This window comes from Culex pipiens, chromosome 1 (assembly GCF_016801865.2).
Source record: "Culex pipiens pallens isolate TS chromosome 1, TS_CPP_V2, whole genome shotgun sequence".
Classification (NCBI taxonomy): Eukaryota; Metazoa; Arthropoda; class Insecta; order Diptera; family Culicidae; genus Culex; species Culex pipiens.
The window spans coordinates 93,013,331-93,026,959 of NC_068937.1; the positions used below are offsets into that span (position 1 = coordinate 93,013,331).

At 37.7% G+C, this 13,629-nt stretch overlaps 1 protein-coding gene across 3 annotated transcripts; it reads right to left on the reverse strand.

Annotated features, from left to right (window-relative positions):
• Positions 1 to 1,858: 1,858 nt before the first annotated feature.
• Positions 1,859 to 12,432, reverse strand: LOC120424508 (inorganic pyrophosphatase). 3 transcript variants are annotated; one of them, XM_039588662.2, is made up of 4 exons: positions 12,128 to 12,428; positions 2,655 to 3,321; positions 2,486 to 2,595; positions 1,859 to 2,087 (listed from the first exon to the last, which is right to left on the reverse strand). In XM_039588662.2, the coding sequence occupies exons 1-4, from the start codon at positions 12,405 to 12,407 to the stop codon at positions 2,056 to 2,058; spliced, it is 1,089 nt and encodes a 362-aa protein (XP_039444596.1). In that variant the 5' UTR covers positions 12,408 to 12,428; the 3' UTR covers positions 1,859 to 2,055. The 3 variants fall into 3 exon arrangements, with proteins under 3 accessions (XP_039444596.1, XP_039444595.1, XP_052562767.1); XM_039588661.2 differs by lacking the exon at positions 1,859 to 2,087 and adding an exon at positions 2,179 to 2,389 and having other exon boundaries at positions 12,128 to 12,432; XM_052706807.1 differs by lacking the exon at positions 1,859 to 2,087 and adding an exon at positions 2,179 to 2,422 and having other exon boundaries at positions 12,128 to 12,431.
• Positions 12,433 to 13,629: the final 1,197 nt, after the last annotated feature.

The following is a 13,629-nucleotide window of genomic DNA, read 5'->3' on the forward strand; positions in this document are numbered from 1 at the left end:
AAAACAAAACTAACAAGAAGCAAATATTTATCTTATTCAAAAATAAACATTGGTCTTCTATTACCAAAATAACCAGCATCCAATCCAAAATAAAAATAAAAATAGTGATCATCAATAATAACAACAATTCAAAACAATCAAATTTTGCATCAAATTCAAAACAAAACATTGGTAGTCAATTATAATAACAACAATAAAATTCAAACAACAAATTTGATTTCAATTACCAAAACAACAACTAAATTAAAAACAATTATCTACCTTCAATCGCAAACTAATCCTCCATCAAATTCAAAACGAAATATTGATTTTCAATTTCCACAATCTTGTCAAATTATAAACAAAATATTGATTTTTATCAATCACAAAAATAAGAAAAAAAAATTGAAGTCTAATTCGTAACAAAAAATTGGAGTTCAATTTCCACAACAACAAACATTGCATCAAATAAATAAACATTGCATCAAATTAAAAACAAAACATTGGTCGTCAATCAAAACAACAACAATCAAATCTAAAGCAAAAATGTGATTGTACAAAAACAATCAAATTTCGAGCAAATTATTTGCCTTCAAATTCCACCATAAACTTAGAATAAAACATTGGTTTTCAATTATCACAACGAAAAGCCAAACTTACTACTTCAAAACAAAACATTCGTTCCCAAAATCACAACAACAAGCAAATCATTCATTAAATTCAAGACCGTCAATTACCGCAGACAGTTTTATGCCTTTTATCAATTTCAAATACATCCTGGTAGGTAAACAAAACTGTTGGATTTCACAACACAACAATTCAAGCAAAACAAATGATCTTTCATGAATCAAAAGGTTCGACTTACCGGACTGTGCCATTGTCGTGATCGGGGACTTTCTTTTATAATAAAAACACAGATATTTTGCAATTAACAAACAACACGTCTTATTCCACAGAAATTAACCACAAAACTGATTTGACAATCTTCATTCTCTCTTTTGCCAGCCGCGCGCATCTCGTTGTTTTCTCGCTTGTTGTTCTCTCTCGCAGCTCGCTAGCGCGCTCTCGCACTCCATCCGCAATCAGCTAACAAGGCAATATTCATGAAGGTGCGCACTTTTTGTTGCGCTCTAAACTCTTATTTATGAATTATATCAACCTTATAATAAAACCCATTTTGATAATTTATTACATATTCAATCCTGCAACCCATAATCCCTACACAGTCAACCATGCTCATGCAATATTTGGATATTTTGGATTAGTTTCGGATAGAACAGATACAGAACAACAAATATAGTGCATCTTTTCCCTAATTTCAAGCTTTTAAGTGCTCTAAAAACTGCTGTCCCTATTCAGACAGTAGTCCCGATTCACCCCAGTTGACGGTACAATATTTAATCTTTTTACAAATTTTGAATTTTGGGACCCAAATCGGTGAGAGATGCAAAAGCTTTGAAAAATATAAAGAAAAGAAAAACAACTCCAAGAAATTGCAAATTTCTTGAAGAATTACTCCTCTTGACTCTTATATAAGCATTTATTGAAGAGTGTTTTCGTAAATGTTGTAAACCGTGTAATTTTTTCTCCACCCAAGATTTAATTTTGAAATTTAATTAATTAAAATGAAAAAGATTTTTTAAACGTCTCGATAGACACTGCATATGGGACATTTATGATAACAGGGGCAATTCAGTAGATTTCTTAGGGTTACTTATTTTCGTGTCACCATTTGCAATGATTTATCTCTAAACAATTCAACGTTCTAGTTGTTGGTTAAAATAGAAATGGTTTATTCGACTCCATTGACCAACAGCCCCCTCTTCATCTGCTGAGACACTACGTCATTTGTCGATGGTGCCAAAGTAAAAAGAAAGAGTTCCATTCGAGTGCACTGCTTTTATTTTAAATGCTCATATTTTACGGTTCTGTGACATGGTCTATTCGAGGAAATGTCCCTTCTAGGAATTCAGACGTCAAATTTTCTACGTTTTCAAAACATTTTTTTTCTGCTCTTTCCTAATTAATAATACGTGGACACTGCTGATAAATAGTTCTAGTTCGGGAAAGCAAGTTTTACTTCAGCGTGATGTAGTGCCACTTGTCGACTGGAAATAGAAAAGAGAGAATAGTTGGTTTTAAGATTGAGCCGGGAGATTGTTCGGATCGGTTAGAAAAGCAAGAAAGCGCAAACAAAAATTCAAACTTAAGATCATATTCTTTACTCAGCTCAACACCGCATGTTAATCGTATACTACGCTGACTATCGCAAATCAGTTAAAAAGAAAAAGTCGTACAATAAATACAAAAAAGAAACTAAAATGCCAATCCGTCCGTTTTCCGGGTGTCCCAAAACGACGAGTTTACAGCTTGGAGTAGGCATTCTCCTCGCGGAAGTGCCACTTGTGAACTAAAGAAGGAAAGTAGGGAAAAGCAAACAAACCTAAGATGTAACGAAACCATGCAAGCAACGGAACCCAAATAAAAAGGTTTAAAAGGTACTTACTGGCATCGCTGCGCGGCTCGGAAGTTCCACCACTGGAGCTCTTGGCCAGCACTTCCTCGGCGGCGTCCGCGGCCACCAGGTACGGAGAGCCCTCCACCGTGGTGTTGAGGCTGCAAAATGAAACAAAAATTAGGATTCGATCTAGATAACCTGAGTCAACTCTACGCACCAAGAAATGCTCGTCCCGTCGATCTCCTTATTGATCAGCGTCAGCCAGAACTTGTGCGTCTCCTCGACGACCTTGTTGGCGAACGCGGCGTCCTTCGCCTCACCGTTGAACGCAAACTGGTTCTCTGGCTTGCCGTCCGGGATCTTGTAGATCTTGAACCACTCGACGGTGGCCTTCAAAAGGCCTGGGAACACCTTCTCCACGTCGTTGATGTCGTTCAGCTGGTCCGCCACCGGATCGTTCACGTCGATCGAGATCACCTTCCAGTCGGTTTCGCCCTCGTCGATCAGCGCGACCGTCCCCAGCACCTTGACCTGCACAACGTCCCCGCGCTTCGCCACTCGCGAGCCAATCTCCAGCACATCAATGGGATCGTTGTCGCCCTTGCAGCCGGTGTTCGGATCCAGATGGTCCGGGTTTTCCCAGGTCTGCGGGAAGGCGCCGTAGTTCCAGATGTACCCGTGGTGGGGGAAGCAGTTGGCCACGAAGCGCAGCTTGCCCTTCTTGACGTCCTGCTTGATCGGGTTGAGGCCCTCGCCTAGGCTGATCTCCATCTTGGCGTTGGTCCAGCGGGGAACCTCCACCACCATGTTCAGCACCGTCTTGGCGTCGTTGGCGTACAGGGGAATGTCGTGCAGCGGCGAAACGGACTGGCCATCTTCGGTTTCTGTAAACAGAGAAAGAGCGGGGAAATAATGCTTTAATCGATATCGATTCAAACGTAGAACCACTAATTTCAAAGACAAACATGTCAAACTCGTAATTCATAATTGATGAGTCAAAACGAGCTGTACATAACAGTAAAATTGGTTGATTACCAGGTTAATTACTGTTCTCTTTCCCTGGTAATGATAATGATTGGTTGCAAAGGCAGAAGAGAAAATTATAAGACCGATTGATCTTTTTTAAAAACATAGAATTCACGTGCCTTCGGTGTCTCACAGAGAAATCATTTTATTTATTTATAAGCAGATCCAGTCAACGTTACATTTGACTAAATACGAAATTTTATGCTGCCAGAGACAAGCGAAATACTGATTTATTTATTTTCTAATAAATACAGAATGTATGGAGATTTGAAAGATTATTGTAGTGCAGATTCCATAAAAAAAAAACAAAAGATCCACTTTATTTAAGACTCCGATCCGATTAAGTTTTTCAATTCACAGACAAGAATGCCTCCTGTGTGTGAACTCCGTGTAAAAGGGGTGTCAAACTAAAAAGTGACCCCGTTCGTTTGACGACAGTTGGTGTCAAACCATCGGGAGTGTACTTGTAAAAAAATATATTTTTTTCTGGGAATGGTAACAGATATTATGTACACAGAAAAAAAATCATGGTAATATTACATCTGGGAAGGGGTACATCTTTTATGTCAGAAAAAAGGTGTAATTTTACCTCTAGAAATGTGTAATTTTACCACTTTTCTGTTGTAATGTCACTTTTTCAGTCTAAATTGATGTAAAATTACATCATAAAAGAGGTAATATTCAACCTTCCAAAATTAAAGCTTCCAAATTTACATTATTTTTTTCTGTGTAAAAAAAGCATTATTTTATAAAAGGAAATGGTGATGGTGATGAAAATTCAGTTTCTGTTGAATTTTTAATTTTTACTTATTACTTAAGGTTAGTTTACCCTAAAAAGAGGAAATATTCAACCAACCAAATCACCAATTTTACCCATTTTTCTGTATTTTTTTAATTTGGCTCAAACCTGGCGGGGGGCATCCCTATCACCAAAGAAGCTATTTTGTGTCATTGGTTCAACTAAACAAGTCTCCATACAATTTTGGCAGCTGTCCATACAAAAATCATCAGGGTGGTTACAACTTTCCCAAAATTAAATCCGCGAAATCCACGCCATACATGTTTTTCGCGAAATTTCGAAACAATTCAGGTTTTTTGTAAATACCAGCTAACCATTAGATTCAAAACAACTTTCATCAAACTAGTTTTAAAAAGTATTTATTTATTGTTTATTTTGTAAAAAATATTAAAACAATCTCTATAAATTATGTTTCACTATAAGAAATTGAAATTTTTGAAAAAGATTTGAGGTTTATATAGAAAACTGAAATAAAATTTCAATGCCAATTTTTACAAAAAAAAGGTTATTCAAAAAGCATAAGAAGGTACACATTTCAAAATAGGGGAACAGCATCTAATTCCAGCGTGCCTCTAATGTTGCCATACCAGCACTTTGACATTCAATTACAGCTCGTAAAAAGCGTTTTCAATTGAAATCGTGTGACAAGCAAGTTTCTTTCCAAAGTTTTGCAAAATTAGTTGTTTAAATAGTGAAAATCAGCAAATTGGTTGGAGAGTGAGTGCTTAACCTGCCAAACATACGAGAACTTCCCCTACTTATGCTGAAAATTTCATAAGATTTTGCAGAAACCCTTGCGAATGCCAGCTAATTGATTTTAACAATAATAAAAAAATAATAAAAATCAACTTTACTGGACTGTGTGCAAATAAATTTATTATCAAATATCACAAAATTAACAGATGATATATAAAATGAACATTTGGGTAAAACAAATTATTTTTGAAATTGTCATATTTTTTTTATTGATATTTCATCTTTTATTTAACTTGGTAAGTTGCCAAATTGATTAATTCCGAAGATTAATTCTACAGCAAAATGACGTATTTTTGATAGTCCAAATTAAATTTCTACCCTTTAAAACTCATAAAAAAAAATAAAAAGAGGCGAATGAAGTTTTATAAAATTTGACAACACAAATTAGCGTAACCAGCTCCCCATGGAAAAAAATATATCACGAGCGATTTTTACGCAAATGAAAGCAAATCATGTAAAAGCTTAAAAATCCAAACCTTTTGAAAATAAAAATCGCCTGACTTAAATAAAGTTATACCGCTAAACAGCGATGACATTGTTAAGATTCCGGATACAAAAATTTTTCAACTGTTTAAGTTTGTCTAAACATTTATATTTAAAAAAAGCATTTACTGGGTTGGTCAGTAATGTTTTTTTGTCATAATACTTTATAATTAATTTTATACTAACACTTATTCCCAAAAACTTCAGATTGAAGATGTGTAAAATAACTTTTGAAAAACGAATAATCTGTTGTTTCTTTGGACATTTTGTTTAACCATTAAATATTTATTTAATCATTTAAAATTGAGTTTCAGAATATAAAATGTTACAACAGATTCTTAGCAAAGCTATACCAAAATGTCACATTTTTCAATATTCAATGTGATTTTTGAAATGATAGATTTATTTTCTATTATGATTCAATATTTGCATTGTGCTATAAATGCGTTTTCTTGCCTCAAACGCCAAAAACATTGACCAAATAAAATCTGCAAGCCATTGAATGAGAGAGGAGTCCTTTTTCTTTCTTAAATATGCCCCTTTCACGCAAAGAAATGGCCGGCAAAAAAAAACTCTAATTCAACCAATTTGTTCAGTTTAAGGAGCACAAGATTCGTCTTTCAGTTTGTAATAATGTGTAGAAGAGCAATATTTTAAAAAATATTTCAAACTGGCAAAACTTAAGCGATTGTTTTGGTGTGCCTTTGGAAAGTCCAGTTTTACGATGTTGTCCCTTCACGCTACATTTTCACGTTTCACGTTCAGCCTGTAGCAAAATTTGAAAAAAAAAAAATATATGAGAGCTATAAAGTTTTGACTTTGTTATAGGCATAGAAAAAATCATTTATTTTTTAAATAATTTTATGTTGTTGTCCTTTTTGCTAATATGTTCCATTTCCAAATCATTTTCACCAAAGATTTTTTTTATTTAATTTGAGCCTAATGATTAAATAAAGTTGTTATTGCAACTTATGTATAATAATAAGTCTGTGTTTAAATATAAAATACACAAGAAATCAAAAATGTATTTTAAGATCATTTTTCATGAAATTATTTACATTATCCATATAGGGGAATATACCAATTATAATCACTCTAAGCCAGGCTTGCCCAAACTTTTTGGCTCAATTTTCATATTTTTGATCGTCAAGATTTTTTTTTTTTTTCTTCACAACTTATTTTTATTAGGTCCTTTTAGGTGCTGCGACCAGGTTAGGACCGAGGATCAAGAGTACAACAAATAATATATAAAAGAATAAAAAAAAACTGTAACTGAATTAGATGATCATTTTCTCGTGCCATGTGTCAGCAAGTGTGCGATCACGTCAATCTGTTCCTCGGGTGTCTTGCACTGCCTCAAGCGAACTCTGTACTCTCGGTAAATGGCCCACAGCTCCGACTCGCTGTACAGCATCCGTTCACCTTGTTGCTCTTTCGGGGTTGCACCGGCGCCGGCGCCAGTATTTTCGCTACTTCTTCCTGCGGGACGAGGATGTTTCTCTTCCGGTACCGCTCCAGGTAGCGGAGGAAAATCCGCCGCGGTAAACACAGCTCCTGCCGGAGTCTGTTTGTCTTTTTTCCATGCTGGCGGCTTTGGCTTGGACGCCTGCTGCCTCGACTGGATGAACTGCGCACGTTTGGGACAGCTGCGGTCCAGACCCTCGTGGGATCCAGAACAGTTGACACACTTCTTGGCTTGCGTTTCTTCTGCTTTGCACTTTTCTGTGCTGTGGGGACCCCCACAGCTGCTGCACCTGGGCTTGAGATGGCAGTTACTGGTTCCGTGACCAAACTGCAAGCAGTTCTTGCACTGGGTCACGTGCGGTTCTTTGTTGCGGTAGGCCACCCACCGGACGACGACTGGTCCCACTTTCTTCACCTTGTTACTCAACTCCTTGATACTGGTGTGCCCCTTGGGAAAGAGCACGATGAAAGGCGTCTCATCGATGGCGGGAAGCTGCTGCTTCCGCCTGATGGCGTGTACTGCCAAGACGTCCAGCTGATGTTCCGTCTTGAGCAGCTCCTTGATGTAATCCGGTTCCACGTTCGGGAGACCTCGCATTACTACCCGGTGCGGTCTCGCACTGCGCTTTCCGTGCGTGTAGAACTGCACCTTGTTCTTCGTCAGGTGGGCTTGCACCGTGTCGAAGTCGTCGCTCGAGAAGCACGTAATTTTTGTGCCGTACCGCGTCAGTTTGTGTTCCGGCTGGACATCACACGACGACATCACCTTCGCAAGGCGGGCGAAGCTCATTTCTTTCACCACCAGCGGCGGCTGCTTCTTCTCCCCGGCCGACTTGCCGGTTGCTGGTACCACGGGGATGGTTTTTTCTGCTGCTGGGTTCGCATTGTTGTTGTTGTTGCTCTCCTCCGCTAGCGGGCTGAACTTGTTGTTGCTGAGCAGTTTCTCCACATCGCCGTCGTTGCCGCCATCGCCGACGTTGATCTCCTCCTTAGCCTTCCTTCGTCGCCGCCTGCGTCTTGGGTTGAAACCCGTCCGGTTTCTCCCACACACTTTTCCTCAAGGCCGCGTTCCAGTAGAACGTCCTTCCATTCTCAGCCCTGTGCTCCGTCCACTCACTCTCCACCGTCGCGGCCGCCGCCATGGCCGTCGGCGAAAGTTAACAAAACACCGTCAAAAACGCGCTAAGCTAGCTCGAAAGACGACCAAACCCAACGAAAGTTGAACAGGGAGTGATCGTCAAGATTACAAGTGTTAGTTAGTTAGTTGTCTTTATTAACGAGCCTTTCAGCCATAAACGCTGGTTCGGCTCGGAGATTACAAGTGTTCATTTTTTCATGGTTTATTTCTTGGAATCGGTTCACAGATGACCAGTGAACATAACTTTTTCAATAGTTTGTACAAGTCGTTTTTATCTACATTTTACGTCAAAAATCAATCCGGCCCGCGGGCCGGACCAATTTTTCACTTAAAACTTACATAACAACGACTTGCAAAAATATTTTTTCAAACTTTTGTCAAAGTTATATTCACTGGTCATCTAAGAACCGATTCCATGCAAAAAAAAACCATGAAAAAATGAACAATTGTAATTTTGACGATAAAAATGTGAAAATTGAGCCAAAAAGGTTGGGCAGGCCTGCTCTAAGCCATTAGACCAATTCTCATCTCTTTTGCAGTTTTCCGCTATTAAATCAACATTTTTGGAACCATCAACAATGGAAAGTTGCTTAAGAGCGAGTTTTTCACCAATGTGTAACAGGTCGTATCGAGGTGCTCCGATTTGGATGAAACTTTCAGCGTTTGTTTGTCTATACATGAGATGAACTCATGCCAAATATGAGCCCTCTACGACAAAGGGAAGAAGGGTAAAATGGGCTTGGAAGTTTGAGGTCGAAAAAACCTAAAAAATCTTAAAATTGCTCGCATTTCCGTAAAACTTCATCAATTCCAACTCTCTTAGATGCATTCGAAAGGTCTTTTGAAGCACTTCAAAATGTGCCATAGACTTCCAGGATTGGTTTGACTTTTTCTCTTAGCTTTTGCAAATTACTGTCAAAAATTGATTTTTTTTAAACCTTAATATCTTTTTGCAACAGCCTCCAACACCCATACTCCCATAGGTCAAAAGATAGGTAATTTCATGGACTATAAGCCTACGGTATTAACTTTTTGGCCAATCGCAGTTTTTCTCATAGTTTTTTAATTTTTCTAAAACAAACATTTTACAACATTAGTTTTTGCCCTGTAGGCCAAGAAGACGGCAATTTTTGGTCTCAATTTTGTCATATTCGGAATCCTCGGACAATTTCACGTAAGTAAGAAGTATTGGAGTTGTAAATTTGATTGGAAAAATTGTCATTTAGAATGAATTAAAATATTTTTTAACAATTTGTTGGATTAGGGGTAAAACAGGTTTTCGCCTACTTGATACAGCATTTGACGTATTGATCACAGGGTAAATAAGATCTATTTCTTTTTTCAAAAATGTTTTATTTAATTATTTTTTAAATCAAAATTACAGCTCCAATACTTCTAACTTACGTGAAATTGTCCGAGGATTCCAAATATGACAAAATTGAGACCAAAAAATGCTGTCTTCTTGGCCTACAGGGCAAAAACTAACGTTGTAAAATGTTTGTTCTAGAAAAATTGAAAAACTATGAGAAAAACTGCGATTGGCCAAAAAGTTAATACCGTAGGCTTATAGTCCATGAAATTACCTATCTTTTGACCTAAGGGAGTATGGGTGTTGGAGGCTGTTGCAAAAAGATATTAAGGTTTCAAAAAAATCCATTTTTGACAGTAATTTGCAAAAGCTAAGAGAAAAAGTCAAACCAATCCTGGATGTCTATGGCTCATGTTGAAGTGCTTCAAAAGACCTTTCGAATGCATCTAAGAGAGTTGAAATTGATGAAGTTTTACGGAAATGCGAGCAATTTTAAGATTTTTTAGGTTTTTTCGACCTCAAACTTCCAAGCCCGTTTTACCCCACTTCCCTTTGTCGAAAAGGGCTCATATTTGGCATGAGTTCATCTCATGTATAGACAAACAAACGCTGAAAGTTTCATCCAAATCGGAGCATCTCGATACGACCTCTAGAACAAACCGAGCAATATTTACAAATACTGCCTCTTAATCACTTTTATTTAAGCTATTTGTTACTTTGGAACAGTCGAAAACACTTTATGAAATTTGTAATTTATGATCAAAGTGCTGATAGGCCGATAATAGGGTATATTTCCCCTAACATTTTTGAAGTCATGAAACAAATCTGACAAATGTTGAATAACAAATTGACAACAAATTCTTGCAAAATTTTCAGCACTTATATTTAAAATTGTCAAAAGCACTGAATTCCACTTCAAGACAGGATTAGGTACTTTGTATGAATTAAATTTAACAAAAAAAAAATCATTGAATAATAAAATATTTCTCAGCTTTGGTAAATCCGCGCCAAATCCGCGAAAATCGCAAAAGTGTAACCACTGTAAACTTTGAGTGAATTTTCTGATCAATTTGGTGTCTTCGGCAAAGTTGTAGGTATTGTTGAGGACTATTGAAAAAAAAAGGTACACGGGAAAAAAATATGACGATTTTTTAATTTTCTTTTTTTCACAAAAACTCATTTTTTTTATTTTCAATATTTTTTTATATGTTTTAGCCGGGGGGATGGCAACCCTATTCCGACCAAAGCAAACTGACAACAGTCGACATTAGCACGGTTGTCAAATGAGAGCCCACAACAAAAGCACTAGCTGTCAAATGGTAGCCCATAACAAATCATTGTTTGGGTGTATTTTCAAATTTTCCGCAATTTAAACGATAAATTCCTGAAAAAACACGTGAATTGTGTTGCTGATGGCAAATTCTATCATATTCTTGTAGATTCCACCCCAATATTGGCTGAAAATTCATATCGAAAAAAGTGATTTTTCTGTTTACCTTTTTTTGCTTTTTTTCTTTTGGTCGACCTAACAGTGCGCCCGTACACTCAGAATCGGCATTACACATTTTCCAGTTTGCTTTTACACATATGCATGGGACTTTTGAGTTCAACCAGGATAACACACTTCGTGTAACCATAGTAATATGTATAATACTGATTGTCAGTGTTTGTTTTCTGAACTTCCAAGATGGCGTCTTCTTCGCTACCCCCTGGTTTTAGCGGACAACACCCCGCAACTTTTGAGCCATAGAGAAGTATGGTCAAAAAATCTGCCGCCGAGTTATAATTTTTTGAAAAATTGTGATTCTGGGAAAAAAAACGGAATGAAATGCAAATTTTTTTTGACTTAATTTTTTAAAAATAAAATTGAATGTGCCATACAAAACTATTGTACAGATTTTTTGATATAGGGGCCCGTTTTCAAGATATATCCACCGAAAGTTTGATTTCAGCGAAATATTTACAGTTTTTTGATTTTGAAAAATAGTGACCATGAGTGACAACCTCTAAAAAAATATAAGAGACATTGAAGATTGGACCCCTGGTTGCTGAGATACAGCGGCTTCATACCATTCCATTTCCCGAGTATTTTTAATGTCAAAATTGAGACCAAAAAATCTATCGTTCAGGGCAACAGGCAACAACTATTGGTCAATAAGTAAAAAACACAATCATAACTGATAGGTGACAAAATTTGTTAAAATTGTCTAAATCACAGCATTTTTACAAGTTCCCGCAAACGTTGACAAATTGCATGTTTCCCAGCAAATGATAAGGTAGGTGGGTAGTATGTGTAGCGATCTAATCTACTGATAAGCACGCCCAGGAAAAACGAAGCGACGCTCTACATTGGTGATAAGGTTGGACAACAGATTCCCTTGTCGTGCTAAAGGTCACCCTCGTCAAACGCAAACCACTCTTCTAAACGCACCTTAAAGTTGTGACGTTTTCACGTGTGTGCGAAACCAAAACAATGTTGAAATAAATTACTAAATTATACTCCGCTTCTTATCAATTACTTTGAGGTTATGCAATCTGTGAATTAAACTTCACTTCCGCTTCACCGAACAAATTTGCGGCACGAGCGCCTTCTTTGTTAATCAAACTTTCACGAGCACAAAACCGGTTCCACCGATCCAAGAGCTCACCGGATTGGGTTAAATTTAGCCCAAAACAACAAAAAGAATCAAATTTGCCTTGTTGAAGGGTACTCACTGAAGAACACCCGATAATCCGTGGAGTTGGGGGCACCCCGTTCGACGATCTGGTACTTTTTGACGCCGGTCATCTTAATGCAGCTACTTCCCGTTGTGGCGGTGCTGGTGCTCACTAGCCTCTTCTGCTGGTGGAATCTGCTCTGACACTGGCGGTGGTCGGACCGTGTGGCAAGGTGTGCTGTCAGCGTAGAACTGGATACCAGGGAGAGCGACCTCGGCGGCTGGTGGTGGCGAAAACACCGTGTCAGAGAAAGGACTGTCCCTGTTCGTGAGAACATGTTTGGCCGATTTGCCACTGTGGTGGTCGTGCCATTTGGCAAAGGGGGTGCCCCCTTGAACGGAACACGCGTACGGGAATTGTGGCGGCAGGTTTGAACAGAAAGTAAAATTTAAATTGTCAAAAATATTTATTTTGTGAAAATAATTAAAAAAAATTGAATAATAAATTTATTTTTTTCCTAATTCAACATTGTCAAATACGATCACTTCAAAAGTTATGAGCGTTTTGCTTTGAGTGGATTTGTGAGGCCGGTTTTTGCGCCGGCAGAAAGTGACATGTGGCGATGTAAAAGTGCGGCTGGAGGTAAGCCCAGAGCACGTGGAGAGCTTGTAGTGGTGTGAGTGCGAGAAAGACCCCGAATAAATGAGAGGCATGATAAAAGAACACAACTTGTTAACAGATTGAGCGCGTGATTAAAATATGAGTTGCATTGTTAATTTGATTTTGCTTAACCGCGGTGGATTTTCTTGAAATTATCGAACTGTCAAAAATCCACCAAAGCATCTACCACATTGATACCACAAAAAAAAATGTGGTAGAAAAGTATCCACCGGAAGATGCTTTGGTAGATTTCCACCGCGGTTAACCATTTCAAATTAACAATACAACTATGATTTCAGAACATATTTAGAATTGGGCATAATAATAAACAAAAGTAAACATTGAGTTTATCAAGCTTACTTCGATGGCCATCAACACAGGGGGACATAATCAATATCAGCGATAGAATAATCATCATCAAAAGAAAATCTTTGGATGTTCATCAAGAAAAAAAATCCGAAGGGAGCATGGCTCTCTCGCGCACGAAAGATCGGTAAAAAGAATCTAAAAAAATCATCATCTTGATTATTCGGTGGAACATCTTATTCAATACTACACTTGCAAGTGTAACGTCACACGTCGAAAAATGACCTGTCACATTTTGTAGATGGGCAATGTGTGTAAACAAAGTGAAATAAATACTTTTGAGTGGTGCTGACCACGGCTACGTCTCGACTGTCATCCACATACAAGGCGAGTGAAGTCAAAATCGAACCAAGATCGAACCAAGTTTTTGGGGCGTAGCATTTGAAAAGATCGTATGGCGCATCGGTCATAATTTCAAAAAAAAAAAATTTTTAGTTTATCTTTTGTCCTTAAAAAAGATTTACATTTAATCTCGGACTTGAATTTGGGGATCAGCATTTAATTCCATCGAGCACTTAATGTTGGCATATCAC